General features: G+C 45.9%; 2 protein-coding genes and 1 long non-coding RNA gene across 3 annotated transcripts; all 3 read right to left on the bottom strand.

Moving 5' to 3' along the window:
• Window positions 1-1,057: 1,057 nt before the first annotated feature.
• LOC136463740 (uncharacterized) lies at window positions 1,058-3,487 on the bottom strand. The gene is made up of 4 exons (XR_010761071.1): window positions 2,800-3,487; window positions 2,160-2,720; window positions 1,761-2,076; window positions 1,058-1,675 (listed from the first exon to the last, which is right to left on the bottom strand). It is a non-coding gene; the product is annotated as an uncharacterized lncRNA (long non-coding RNA).
• Window positions 3,488-3,759: 272 nt separating this feature from the next.
• LOC136467250 (transcription factor GTE8-like) lies at window positions 3,760-9,099 on the bottom strand. Its single transcript, XM_066465873.1, has 9 exons — window positions 7,227-9,099; window positions 7,005-7,142; window positions 6,425-6,492; window positions 5,463-5,532; window positions 5,314-5,373; window positions 5,101-5,213; window positions 4,975-5,017; window positions 4,764-4,885; window positions 3,760-4,677 (listed from the first exon to the last, which is right to left on the bottom strand). Exons 1-9 carry the CDS (start codon window positions 8,530-8,532, stop codon window positions 4,414-4,416), a joined length of 2,184 nt encoding a protein of 727 aa, XP_066321970.1. The 5' UTR covers window positions 8,533-9,099; the 3' UTR covers window positions 3,760-4,413.
• A 955-nt stretch (window positions 9,100-10,054) lies between these two features.
• On the bottom strand, window positions 10,055-10,438 carry LOC136465820 (uncharacterized). Its single transcript, XM_066464409.1, has one exon. The coding sequence runs from the start codon at window positions 10,436-10,438 to the stop codon at window positions 10,055-10,057; it is 384 nt and encodes a 127-aa protein (XP_066320506.1).
• Window positions 10,439-14,643: the final 4,205 nt, after the last annotated feature.

The following is a 14,643-nucleotide window of genomic DNA, read 5'->3' on the forward strand; positions in this document are numbered from 1 at the left end:
TCTATTTCTTTTATTATTTCCTTATTTCTGTAATGATGTTGCAGGAGACATTCCTGAGAATGTGGATGTGCCCCCTGTTGCTGCGCAAATGTAGTTTGGAGATGGATTCCGTGGGTCAAATAGTGTTGAAATTATGCATGATTCGAAGCCATATGAGATGGCTAGGGCTCTTGATTTTGATGATGATCACCCTGTTGGAGAGCTGACGGAGAGTTATGTTGAGATGATGAGGCGTATCTTTCCCGGCCGTCGTGATCCTAGAGTTCACGAGTTCGGCGATCTTGCTTATTCTGATCAGGCGTTTGCAGAAGGATGTGATGATGAGCTCCTAGAAGCTCCTGAGGCCGGTCCTAACATGGTAATTGAGAATGGGAGGGTGTTCAATGACCTCCCTGCTTTGAAGAGGTGGTTGCAGGCTTTTGCAGTAATACAAAAGAGGCCTTACAGGGTATTGCATTCATATGTGGAGCGTCGTTACACAGTTGTGTGACAAGGAACGCTGCCCATGGAGGGTTTGTGCAAGGAAGCAACATGTAACCGGAAAATGGAAGATCACAAAAGTTATCGGGCCACACAATTGTGCTGACCATGAGCTAACACTGAGGCATCGGCAGTTGACATCTACCCTCATTGCCAAGCAGTTGATGGGAATTTTGCAGGGAGAACCCAACATGAAGGTGAGGACAATTATCAGGACCGTTGAAGCGTTGTATGGAGGATATGTGATAACTTATGGTAAAGCATGGAGGGCTAAGCAGCGAGCGTGGAAGATGATATATGGGGACTGGGAGGATGGGTATGAGCAGCTGCCAGTTCTTTTCAATGCAATCAAAGCGGTGAATCCAGGCATGCATTATGAGTACATCCCAAAACCTAATGCATGAAAGGATGGAATGCAGATATTCTTCCAGGCATTATGAGTCACATGCCATTTAATGTGTTTCGTGTGTTGATTTATATAATGCCGTATGTCGTTAGGTTTTTTTTGCAGCACGTGTTCACATTTCAATACGTCCGTATCATTAAGCGGAATATTAAGACCATAGATAATGAAAACAACCACATAATGAAAAGTTCAATACTATGCCACATTACACAACATATTAATACTACAACTACGTGCCGACAGTAGACATAGGGGCAAATGCACTTCCAAATCCTCAGTCTGAAACGTACTGAGTAAGCAACTCATCATCCGAGTACCAGTCCTCTACTACAACTCTGTTGCTATGGCTAAGCTCAACTGCGTTGCTCTGACCTGCCTGTCGCTTGTAGTAAGCGGCCTCCGCTTCATCTGCGGCCGCTGCGCCCTGAGTGAAGAACGCGTCGTCATCCTCCTTCGCCTGTAAGCCCGCCTCTACTAGAGCGATGAGCTCGCTTAGTCTATCAGTGTCGTCCTCAGCCTCCTGCGCCTACATACCCACCTCTGCTAGAACGATGAGCTCGCTAAGTCTGCCAGTGTCGTCCTCAGCCTCCTGTGCCTGCATGTCTGTCTCTGCTAGAGCAATGAGCTCACTCGGTCTAGCAGTGTCGTCCTCATCCTCGTCTCCCTCATCAGACAACACAATCGGTAATTGAACGGTGCGACCAGCTCGCGATCTATGGTCATCTAACTTCTTCTCCTCATACCTTGCACGAGCCACCTCTACGGCATGTTTCCCGCTGCAACCAATCCCTTCATGTATAAAATGCAATCAGTTAGCAACGCGATTATATTACATTTAAAATCAGGCAACGAAAAAAGGTTTTCAAGCACTCACTGGCATATAATGTAGCAACATGCTCGTTCAAGACCTGCATCTGTACTCTTGTCTCCTCCCTTGCCTCATTCCTTGCCCTCTCCTCCTCTAACGTCATCCGCCTCTCTAATCCCTATTTGTTAAGCCCAACATCGATCGAGTTACAAATACCGCGCTGTCTAGCAAACTCACGCATCTTTTCTTTGTGATGTTTAACGAATAGGTTCACGTAGTCAGGTCCATATCCCATCTTCCATGCAATTAGTTGCCTCTTCTTCAGTTCATCCAAGAACTTAGCTTGACCATCATAACATTCCCAACTGTATTTTCTAGTGCTCTGTTCAAAAGAAATATTATATCATATATGTCTTAGCAAAACAAACAAAATACGATTTCATGTTTACCAGAAAAATAACGAACCTCATCATACTCAATCATATGGCCGCAATAATAGCCTATTCCAAGCTCCGAAGGGACTAGGCCGTAGTTGGATTTTACACCACATTCGCACATGACAGGAGGTGCTTTGTAGATTACCCTTTCTTTCTTCTTTTCCTTAACCCTCCGTGGTTCTTTCGGTCATTGGTTCTTGGGACCATACAACCACTCCTTGAAACGACACTTCACCATTGAAAATACCTAAATAATAAGACATTAGTACATGAACACATATAGCTCAAGATTTCAACACATACATTTTGCACTTACTTCATGCTTGTTTTGACACACAAACTCCAACGTATTCTCAGGGTTTATCACAGCTCGATCTCCGCAATCACACAGAGGAGGTTCCTCGAGTCGTCTAACTGCGGCTAGGTGCTTCTCCTTAGCCGTCATTGCTGGAGGGTTAGGGGGTGGAACCCACTGCTTGAAGTGCTCACGTGGATGTCTTCCTCTAAACCAATCGTCGAAAAAGAGGTACCTAGAATCAAACTTGTCTGCACCATCGATCCACTGAAAGAAAAAGCATCTCTCATGGTCCTACACAACGAGATTCCAACAAAATATTAGTACCATACTTACACAAATACAAAAAAGGATAGTACAAACAATTTCTTACATTAAACCGACTACATGTGTAGAAGCAACACGCCGCTGTGTCCGGATGTTTCGATTGAAAAACATGGGCCGGAAAACCACAATCACAGTTATGGACAGGAAGGTCAGGAGGGACGGGGACATCTTTGCTAGACGCGTCGGGGTATAATTCTCGAGGACGATCCCGTTTTCGCCAAAACTCCTCCCGAAACATTTCTTGCATCTAACAAAACGGATATAATTTAACAAACATAAATCAAAACATCACAAATAAATATCAATGAGAACCATAACTACAATACAACCAATTTCGTTCTAAGAACCGAAAGCAGTTAACATTAAACCCTAAACCTAGGGTTTCTCATTTGATCCACAACAATGAACCCATAATATAACTACATGCGTCTAGGTTTGCTAGCTTTTTTCATGTATTGGAATCAACCTACGGTTGTATAATACATATATTGAGGGATACAATGAAACCCTAAGTGACGACGATTCTTATGTTCAAAAATCCGACTAATATATACCGAATCGATGCAAAAAACAAGGAGATGAGCGAGAATACCTTGCTCTCGAAGATCTACGGATCAAATCAAGGCTTTCAAGGTCCAATATATCGATTCATGAGGTAGGGTGAAGTGGGGAGAGAAAAAACCGAGAGGGAGAAGAAAGAAGAGGAAGAACGTTCGGGCAAGAAGGTTGGACCGGAGTTAAATGCAGAGAGCTCGGCGCCACTCACTACGACGCCGAGCTCAGCGCCAAGATCTACGACGCCGAGCTCAGCGCCAGTCACTCTGGCGCCGAGCCCCCTAGCAAGTCATCGACCGTGGCCAGCATCAATGACGCCGAGCTAAGAGTCTATTTTCTGAATTCTTTCCGCCAGATCTATTTGTGAAAAACTTTCAAAAAAAAAAAGAACCAAATTGTAAAAAATTCGAGTGGGTCAACAACCCAGCCCAGCATCTCAAACGGGCCAATGTCACACGGAAGACACTGATTGCACAAGAAATTGTAATTACAGAGAAGACAGGACGTGCATCTGCAAAACAATTTCTCTTGTAAATGCTAAGCAAGAGCAGTTCTTTTCGCTCATGCTCAACAAACAGCTAGCACTTCCTTCACTACATCAAAATTCAGATTTACAGCAGGAAGCAACTAGCCCAACTGCTACACAATCTAAAACAGAAAAAAAAAGATGAGAAAACAGGCTATATGAGCCGCTGAACAAACCCTCTTGAAATGGAGGTTGCAGCGAAGCCATTTGAACTCCACTAGTTCGGTGGCATCATTCAAGCCGTTTTGGTACGGTGGCTGAAAAACCCATCCTCTAGGCACATAAATAAGTTCATTTGACCAACTCGATCTCCTGTGCGCCTCCTCGAAGCAAATGACCACTCATTTACCAATTATGCAAAGATTATCTTCATCCTTCCCACGCATATTTTAACAAACCAGCAGCAGCAACATGGAGGGGGCTTTCACCACCAGTTTAGAACCAATTGAGCATCCAACACGTGCTGCTGTCCAGCCATTGTGCCACACATGGTGACCCACAAGAGGCGATCACTTTGTTGGATCAATAGGTTGGCACCAGCCTCTAGCCCTTGACAGGGCATGGCAAAACACAGCACCATCAGTGGATCTCTCCTTCCTCTGCTTCTTTAATGCTGGGAACACTGCTCGGTTCTTCATCATCTTCCTCATCATCTGCCTTTATGAACAGTCCAAGTTGCTCCAAAGGATTGACAGATCCTGGATGATAGCCGGCCATGCCATCCTGAGAGCGCTCTGGACTAGTCTCATCAACAGAGCTTACAATATGCTCTGTTGTGACTGTTCCAAGCATTTCCAAATCCTTGAGATGGAGGTTATCATTAATTTCTACAGTTCTCTCCATCTGCATAGAGTATTTATATATTTTCTTAAATAGCAACAATAAAAAATGAGAAATTGCTACTGCTGGTGGGTGAGGTCTACACTTGCCTCCTGTAGGGCCTGACGAGCCTTCTCCCTCTCAAAATCCCGTTTACGCTTGGCTTCAGCTTCAGCTTCGGCTCTACGAGCCTCCATGGCCGCATTACCTTCAGCCAACAGCCGTGCTTTCTCTGCATCCACAGATAAGCATAAAACACCCTAGTGAGAGAGAGAGAGAGAGCAATTAGCAGCAAATGAGACAGGTGGCCACACTTTTTACCTTCCTTCTGGAGTTTTTCCAGTTCCTCCTGTTTGTCTCCACCCTGAGCTCAGAAGGCCAGGAATGAGTCATATTATGACCTCATATATAGAATCAATGAAGATAAAACAGAACAAATTCCTATACCTGACTAAGAATGCCGCGAGCTTTGACAATCACATCTGCATAACGGCTCCTCAAAAGAGCTGCTCGCAATAGCCTGTCCGGTGAGGCTTGTGTATCGGGTTTTGAGTTTTCCCCTAAATGTTTCATTGGGAAAGGATCAGACGATCCGATCAGCTTAGTGCACTGAGACCGGTCAACGGCCTCATACGTACCAGCCTACAAATTCATGCTTACCCACTGGTGCAGGCTTTGACTCACTGTCCTCCCCATGGAGTCCCACAATATCAGCAGGACCTGTGGTTTAACCAGTTAGCCCACTATTAGAGATGATTCAAATATAATTTGTAACGTAATAACTAACAACGATTGGAAGTAAGCCTTACGGTTGGCATCAGCTGGGCTAATAACATCACTCTTTTCTTGCTCCACCAGCTGGTCAGGTTTCTTAGTCCCCTAAAATTTTGGAAAAACAATTATTCAATACAGAGCAGTCAACTAAATTGGAAGGGAATCCACATCCTTGCCACAAGAAAATTACACCAGAATATAAAGGTTGAAGGTGACCAGAATGCTGAACAACGCAAACATCAGATTGCCAAGACAATTTTAGTACAGTTTTGCAGAATAGGGCATTACCGGACAATGGCTGCATTAAGGCAAAAGATAACTTATTACACATCACAAGAACTAAGCTATTTGGTAAAGACCACGAATCTTTCAGGGGCAGAGCAGCAAGAAACAGTGTAGTCACCCTCCCAAGCAACTAAGGGAGCTAGCGGACATTAGAATAATTAGAAAGGTATTTCCTGGTTTCAGGATGGAACGTTTGCAAATACTTGTGCCTACTAATAATAGAACAAAAGGGCATTATGATATTTTGGTAATGGGTGTCAAGTATTTGAAGACAGGTAAGTATGACAGGTCTGCATACATGAGACTGGTCAAAACACTCCCCAGAACAAACTAAACAATGGAAATTGATAGTCTACAAAACACAACTTTGAGTAACATAAAATATAGCAAAATGGCACTTTATAGCAAAATGGCACTTTATAGCAAAATGGCACTTTAATGTTACTATATTTCAAGACAAATCTACTCATCCTCAGATCATTTTTAGACATCCAAACTCAACACACAAAAAGTAACTTGTAACTGTTCAGGTTGTTTACTTTAGACAACCCCTATAAACATCACTTCTTCATAATTGTAACTGGATGGAGTAATATATTTCAACTACAAAGCACTTGGCAGCAAATAGCCCATAATCCATTCACTAATATAAAAATAAGATATAAAGGTCTGTATTATTTCTGAAGCACCCAATACTAAATCAGTTTAGTACCTTCGCAAGCTTTCCAGGGCTGCCAACTTTTTCTGATTCACTTTCAGAGTCACTGCCAGAGTCAGAATCTGCATTACCGACAACATTGTAAACATCTTGGACTTTCAACATCTCAAAACAGGAAAATTTCAGGAGAATTATACTATTAAGGTTATGCATAATGCACAAACAATCAATAGTTCGCAGGAGCTTACTATTACTAAAGGGTTTAGTCTGCTAGAAATTATAGTAGGATGGGTTATGCAGCATGATGTCCTGCATCAACTTCATTAAAATTTAACAGCCCAATTCAAATATCAAGATCCCGATAAACAATTACTAAAAGGGAAAACATGATATTTGTGGCATTTATAGAGTACCATGTTTGCTCCTCTACTTTCAGTTCCTTGCCAAATTTGTATGTCATTGCCAGAGTTCAATTAATATAGAAATATGATACCAACAAAATGATGTGAAGAGATAATATCCATGTTCTCAAAGAATTTACAATACAAAACTGGGAAGAAAAGCAGCACTTTCTTTACACAAGAATGTCTATAATTGTAGAAACGAATGCAGATAAACACCATGAGACACAGACCGCTAGAAGATGATTCAGAGTCGCTGCTGGAACTACTTGGACTACCGCACTTGCTACTCCTGATTTGTGCATCTTTGTCTAACATGATAGGGGAGGCATTGCCACAGATATCCACATCCTCCTCGATAGGCTCACCACCTGCAAGCAAACCAAAAATTGACTACTGCACAGAAGGCGTGTAATTTAAATCTATTGAGAATTTCAAGCTAGAAGAAAATAAACCTTTGCAAGGATTTGTAGACGAGTGGCTAAGGCCAGATACATTTACAGCTTCATTCTCAGAAGGCTCAGATTTCACCTGCTGGCTCTGCTCTTTCTCTTGCAAGTACTTGTCGACATGTTTCTTCAGCTCAAATAGCATGTCATCACTGACAGCTTGGATGTCAATCTCTATCTCTCCGTCACCAGGCATATCTGTATTGATGTCAATGCATTGTTGCAGCAGTTCAAAGATGTGAGGAGGTAACTCATCAGATATAGAAGCCAAGCAGTTCCCAAAGGCTTCTCTCTCTTCAGCTGTCATCTTTGGTTTTTCAGGCTCTGTCTGCCGTACACCTTCCGTTGACACATCACTGCGGTCCACAGGAGGCGTCTTCCTCCTCTTCGAGTCAGCCCTGTCAACCTCAACATGTTTCTCAGTGGCAGCAGAAGCCAACTTCTTCTCAATTGGTCTCCATCGACTCTCAAACATCTTGTTCAGCTGGATGGCCATGTCATGCACAGCATGCCCCTTAGGATTATAAACCATAGCATTGTTAAAGGTCAGCCTGACATCAGCAGCAAAATCTGATGGACTTGTGTACAAGCCAGATTCGAGCTTCTTCTGGACAGTACCAAGATCCATTGGGGTCTTGACAATATCAAAATAATCAGGAATTTGCAGCTTGACTACATCAACTGGAACATTGAATATATGACTATATTTCTGAGTCATAAGCTTCTTCAAAATAGCTTCACACTGCTTAAACACTGCAGCTTCAGATAACACCGTAGAAGGTTCAGGTCGGGGTTTTGTAGGCAAGAACCGTCCCTTTGCACCACGGATAACATTGGTCACACCACGCTGAGACTTCTGTGGCTTCTTGGCTCGAGGGGCAGCTGAGGATGACAAGGCAGGTGCCCGACTGAGAGGAACAGGGGCTGCAAACTCTGGCTTCTTGAGGAGATCCCGCACGGAATCAAGCTCTGCCCGGAATCTCTTCCGAAGATACCGCCGTTCAGATGACGACATCTTGGACGGCACAAAGATCTCCCGCTTCACATCAAAGCCATCGCTGTTCAGGCTGATGCACTTGCGCTTTGGTGACGAAGAGTCCTCGGAATCGACACGAACAGGACTACCAGCTGCAACTTCCGACTCGCCGACAGTCTCTGCATAACCACGGGACGCGGCTGCCGCCACGCCCCTGAAAGCCATTTCCTCATATCCCCGTTTTATTGGCCTCTGCTGCCCAAACTCCATTAAGACCGTCGGTGTCATGTGCCCAGGCGCCAGCGGGTCACAGATCTGTTCAGCATTTACAACCATTTTCAGTGGCACACACCAAATTCAAGCTACACAAGCAACAGAGAAGACCATGTAAAGACAAAAATTGACATTATCCTCTCCAAAACCCTAATCCTAAATGGGAACCTTAACCCCAACACGAACCACCAACCGCGCACGAATCCAACAGCACAGCCCTCAAATCCTCCAATTCGCGCCCGAATCAGACACCTCCCAGCACCAATCGAAGAAACCCCAAAAATCCGAAGCAAGTCCCAATTCGAAACAAAGGGGGTGCGAGGCAGGACCTGGTAACGCTGGATCTGAAGCAGCTGCAACCCCACGGTCGGGATACGGGGGCGAGGCAGCGGCGTCCACGCGCGGGCGCGCCGGGGAGCTGGATCTGCTGGGGAGCGGGACGGATCTGGGAGCGCGCGGTGGCCGCCGGGTCGCGCCTCGCCTTATCCCCTTTTTTATTTTTCGCCTCCGTGATGCAGCTTTGCTTATCCTTTTTTTTCCTTCACGACGAGGCGACGGAACCCGAACCCGCTACTGCTTTGCGCACGAGAGGTGAGACCCGAACTAGGAGTAGAAGCGATGCGACTGTGACGCGCTGGGTGGCGAGCGCGCTCGGGGTGCGTATTTATAGGCCTAGGCTGCGCGCCGAGGCGGTGCAAGCCGGATCCGGGCCATCGGCTAGCGGGGATCGGACGGACCAGGCAACAGATCGGCGAGTGGGCCCGCCGTGAACGGGTGGGGCACGACGTGACGTGGAGGCGGGGGGCGCTTTGACTTTCTTCGAGATGGTTTCCTGGCGGACGAGGGGTTGTTTGCTAATCTATCAATGACTGGTGGGTCAGAGAGGTGAGCTAGGTCTACATGTCATTGACGTTCTGTAGTATAGAAGAGTACGCTTGGAAGCGGCCGTCTTTTGTCGAGCACGCGGGGTCTGGGTACGGTTTGGACGCGGAGTGACTTGGTGAGGAAGGATACGTGACGCGTGGAAGCAGCTGCGTGCCCAGGTGGGTCCTCCGCTGAGGTGTAGGGCGGGAGCACGTAACGGGTTGGCTTTCGGGTCCAGGTACATCTTGAAGCTAGTATATAATAATGCATGTAACGGGCTTGGTGTTGGGCTGGGTCTCGTAGCTTCCGTAGCAGTTGTGATAGGTCCAGGTTTTCTATGAGCCAAAACTTTACTTCCAAGTTTTCAATCCGTAGCCAAAATTAGCCCGTACGGTGAGGACTTGGGCTTTATTGGGCCGTATTTGTGCTCCAGAGTTCTACTCCCCTGCCTCATCGTGCCGAATTTTTTATTTTTTGACCTATTTTTTAAAAGTTTTTCACAAATATGCCTCTAAAGATATGCTTTCAAAATCTGAACCCTTATCTCGGCGTTATCGATGGTGGCGCCGAGCTTACACGTCTCGGCGTCAAAGGGTTTGGCGCCTAGGTCGGGGGGCCACGTCGGCATCAAAATAGAGCCGGAGGTGACATGGCAGCCAGCTCAGCGCCGTGGATCTTGGCGCCAAGCTTGGCGCCGTAGATCTTGGCGCCGAGTTTGGCGTCATAGATCCTGGCATCGAGCCGGCCTTACAGGTGAGTTCTTTTCCTTTCTCTCTTCCTTCCTTTCCTTTTCCTCTCTTGCTTTCTTCTCTCTCGTCCGACGCCTCCCGCCGTCGCCGCCGCGCCCCGCCTCGGCCGCACTACGCCGCCCCACTGCCCCGGCGTCCGCGCCGCGCGCCCCCGTCCCTGCTGCGCTGCACCGGCCGGCCGACCCACCGCCTCGGCCGCCGCGGCTCGGCCCAGCGTCTGTGCCCTGTCCCGGCCGTGCTACGCCGTCCGGCTGCCCCACCACCCCGCCGCCGTCGCGCCCCGTCGAGGCGGCCTCCCCGTCGTGGCCGGACGACCAGCCACGGCCGCCGCGGCCATCGCCCCCTGCCCGTCCCATGGCGCTGGGCCAGGCGCTGCTACCTCTCCATCCTCCACGTCCGCCGGACGCGTAGGTCGTTCTCCACCACCCCGTCCCACGGTCCTCCACTGCGCCCGGCGCCTCCTCCTGCTCTCCATCGCGTCGTGCACTGCCTTCGTTGGACAGGTAAATTTCGTGTATATGCAATGTAGTTAGATAGTGAGGTTGAATTGTGATGTAGTAGTTAGTTTATTTATATACTTAGGATGGTAATGTGATAACCTATTAAGTTTAATTAGTTGATGATCTAGAGATTAGGTGATAACCTAGTTAGACTATTTACTTACTTAGTTAGCTATCTACTTAGTTATGATAACCTATTTAGTTTAATTAGTTGGTGATGTAGTGATAATAAGGTGATAACCTAGTTGTTGGACATGTACGGAGCTAGCTATTATGTTATTTGCAAAGCTAGCAGTTACCTAGTATGTAGTTGTTGGCACGTAATTTGGACTAAACGAAATGTGTTTGGATTTGTGTATGAAATAGATGTACAACCTAGTGAGCATATATCATGGAGGCACCGTGGAAAGAGATCGCTATGGATATGTTGAGTTTATTGACATGCAAAACGTGCTTGTGTTATTCAATGAGAAGCCTTCATTTAGTGATTTGGTTGCAAGGGCTCGGGAGGAGCTACATTGCCATGATGATGATGGCATCGCAGTTGAGGGTGTACTTCACCTAGGTTTCCCTCCCAACATCCTTAGGAAGATGATCCCAATTGGGTGTGCAGACCAGTGGGAGAACTATGTGAGATCGGCTATGAAGTGTCAGTTCCAAAGTTTGAACGTGGTTGTGTGTCGGGTGTTAGTTGATCCCATCCCTCATGGGTTTTTTCCACCAATGGGTCAGCAGGCACACTTCGATCCTCTCGTCCCGGAACCTAATATGGATGTGGAGGTTGCACCTATGGTTTTTGATGCTCAATCTGCCCCCAATGAGCTAGTTGGAGATGCTTGTCAGACTCATGATGTTGTGGCAGATCCTCCTCATGAGATCCCTTTGACACAGAATCATCCAAGTGTCTTATCCGCATGGTTATTGGGAGCTTACCCTCTTCCTTATATCCATTTTTTTATTCTTTCCTTATTTTTCTACTTATGTTGCAGGAGACATTTCTAACAATGTGGATGTGCTCTCTGTTGCTGCATAAGTGCACTATGGAGATGGATTCCGTGGCCCCAATAGTGTTGAAATTATGAATGATTCGGAGCCATATGAGATGGCAAGGGCTCTTGATTCTGATGAAGATCGCCCTATTGAAGAGCTGACAGAGAGTGATGTTGAGATGTTGAGGCTATCTTTCCCGGCGCCGTGATCCAAGAGTTCACGAGTTCAGCGATCTTGCTCATTCCGATCAGGCATGTGTAGAAGGATGTTATGATGAGCTCCTAGAAGCTCCTAAGGCCAGCCCTAATATGGTAATTGAGAAGGGTGGGATATTTAAGGACCTCCCTACATTGAAGAGGTGGTTGTAGACATTTGCAGTGATACGAAAGAGACCTTACAAGGTCTTGTATTCATATGAGGAGCGCTGTTACACATTTGTGTGTGACAAGGAACGCTACCAATGGAGAATTTGTGCAAGGAAGCAAAAGGTCACTAGAAAGTGGAAGATCACAAAAGTTGTCGGGCCACACAATTGTGCTGACCATGTGCTGACACTGAAGCATCGACAGTTGACATCTACCCTTATTGCTAAGCAGTTGATGTGAATATTATAGAGAGAACCCAACATGAATGTTAGGACAATTATCAGGACCGTTGAGATGTTGTATGGAGGTTATGTGATAACTTATAGTAAAGCTTGGAGGGCTAAGCAACGAGCGTGAAAAATGATATATGGGGACTGGGAGGATGAGTATGAGTAGCTGCCAGTACTTTTCAATGCAATCAAAGCGGTAAATCCAGGCATGCATTATGAGTACATCCTAAAACCAAATGCATGGAATGATGGGAGGTAGATATTCTTCCATGCTTTCTGGTGCTTCCCTCAGTGTGTCAAGGCCTTTAGGCACTATCGTTCCATCTTCTCCATTGATGGTACGTTCTTGATTGGTAAATTCTAAGGCACACTTCTTATAGCCATATCCTATGACGTAAACAACAAGTTAGTTCCTTTGGCATTTGCTTTGGTTGAGAAGGAGAACGATGATAGTTGGGGATGGTTCTTGAGGCTAGTACGGATACATGTGGTTGGGCCTGGCAGGGAGGTTAGCGTCATATCTGATAGGCACCAGGGCATACTTAATGCCGTGCAAGAGCAAATAAAGGGGTATGCACCTTTGCACCATCGTTGGTGTACTTGGCACCGTGCCGAGAATCTACTCCAGAAGGATGGTGTTGAGGATAACTTTGATCTGTTCCAGGATGCTGCTTGACAACTTGAGGACAAGTACTTTCAGAAAAAGTTAGGGCAGGTCAGAACCGCATCAAATGTAGAAGGTAGACAATGGCTCACAGGTTTGATGAGGAATTTGGAGAAATAGACAAGAGCTCACGATGCCGATGGATGGAGGTATGAGTTTCAGTGCAGCAACATGGCGGAATCATTCAATAAGTTGTTATTGGGGATACATGGTATGCTCGTAAATGCAATCGTTCAATTCACCTTCTACAAGCTTGTTGCCAGGTTCAACGATAGAAACGCCCATGCGTTGAAGTTGTGGAGTGATGGAGAGATATAGGCTCTGAAACCAAAGGCACACCTAGAGAAGGCAAATAAAAAGGCTGGCACACATGAGGTTACATGTTTTGACCACGCCATAGGGACTTATTAGGTCGAGCATAGGGGTGGTACAACGTCTGATGGTGAGGTCCGAGAGTCGAGGATGCATGTGGTAATCCTCTAAGATTTCACATGCACTTGTGGTAAACCAAGGCAGTACCACTTTCTATGTTCTTGTTTGATAGTAGCAGCTTAACATCGCAACTATAATATCAAGAGCAGGATACCTCACGAGTTCAGTGTCGACACGCTTGAGCATACATGGAACCCCCACTTTGTGCCTTTTTGGGACCCTAGAGAGTGGCCTCCATATGATGGGTCAAAGTACATTGTGAATCCAGCTTATCATTGGAACAAGCGTGGATCAAAGAAGAGGACAAGGCACAGGATGGTTATGGATCAAATACCTGGAAGAACGATGCATGGGAGAGGAACCCCATTTCTTACTGACCCCGAGTACTATGAGTGTGGCAAGTGTGGTAGACTGGGCCATAATTCACGCACTTGTCATTGGCAAATTAATGAGGTGCGACTATTGGTTATTTTCATTATTTCATATTGGTCGTATTTATTCAATTAATTATGCATGTCTCAATTTATGCTTGTAATTGTATCAATTACTTGTACATTTCTAAGTTTATGTTTCATTGTATATTGAATTTCTATTTCATTGACTTTTTTGTAGGATGGTGTAATTCCACTTGCTCGACCCGGCGTACGAGGAGACCCACTGAGGACGTCTCATAGCGGAGGGGTAGGTAATAATCTATATGTTTTGTTCAAATTTTTGTGAGCATACATGTGTTCATGAAGTAATGAGAAACTATATTTTATTCCATGCAGAACCTTTGGTTCCTTCGTCCTAGAACCCACAATGGGTTCTTGGACATGCAGTACGACAACAGGTACACTCCTTTTCTACAAAGAGCTAGTCTAGATGTCATCTCTTTTTAGGTTCGTCGTGGGTTGCCCAAGTTCAACTTAGTGGCTATAACTACGTTGGTTGACAGGTATTATCTTCAATCATTGCCTCCATTCATGGCCATTTGTTCATGCGCTTACCTTTTTGACATGTAATCTTACTTTGTCTAAAATATAGGTGGTGGCCGAAGACTCACAGCTTTCACTTGCCTTTCGGAGAGATGACAGTCACGCTCTAGGACTGTTAGAAGATGCTATGTTTGAGGATTCATGACAATACAGTGACTGGGCAGTGCAGGTCAGAAGGTTGGAGAGCACGAGTAGAGGCCTTCGTTAGGCGTGAGGTTGACGAGCAAGGGGCTCACACTTCTAGAGTTCTAATCTCCTAGCTTCGGCAAGAGTTCGTACAGTGCCCTGAGGAGACAAATGAGGAGACAGTTGGGTACTACTATAGGGTGTGGATCCTACACCTGTTTGCCTGCGTTCTCTTCCCTGATGCCATGGGTGACACTACATCGTAGATATGGGTCCA

Source organism: Miscanthus floridulus, chromosome 7, assembly GCF_019320115.1.
Source record: "Miscanthus floridulus cultivar M001 chromosome 7, ASM1932011v1, whole genome shotgun sequence".
NCBI lineage: Eukaryota > Viridiplantae > Streptophyta > Magnoliopsida > Poales > Poaceae > Miscanthus > Miscanthus floridulus.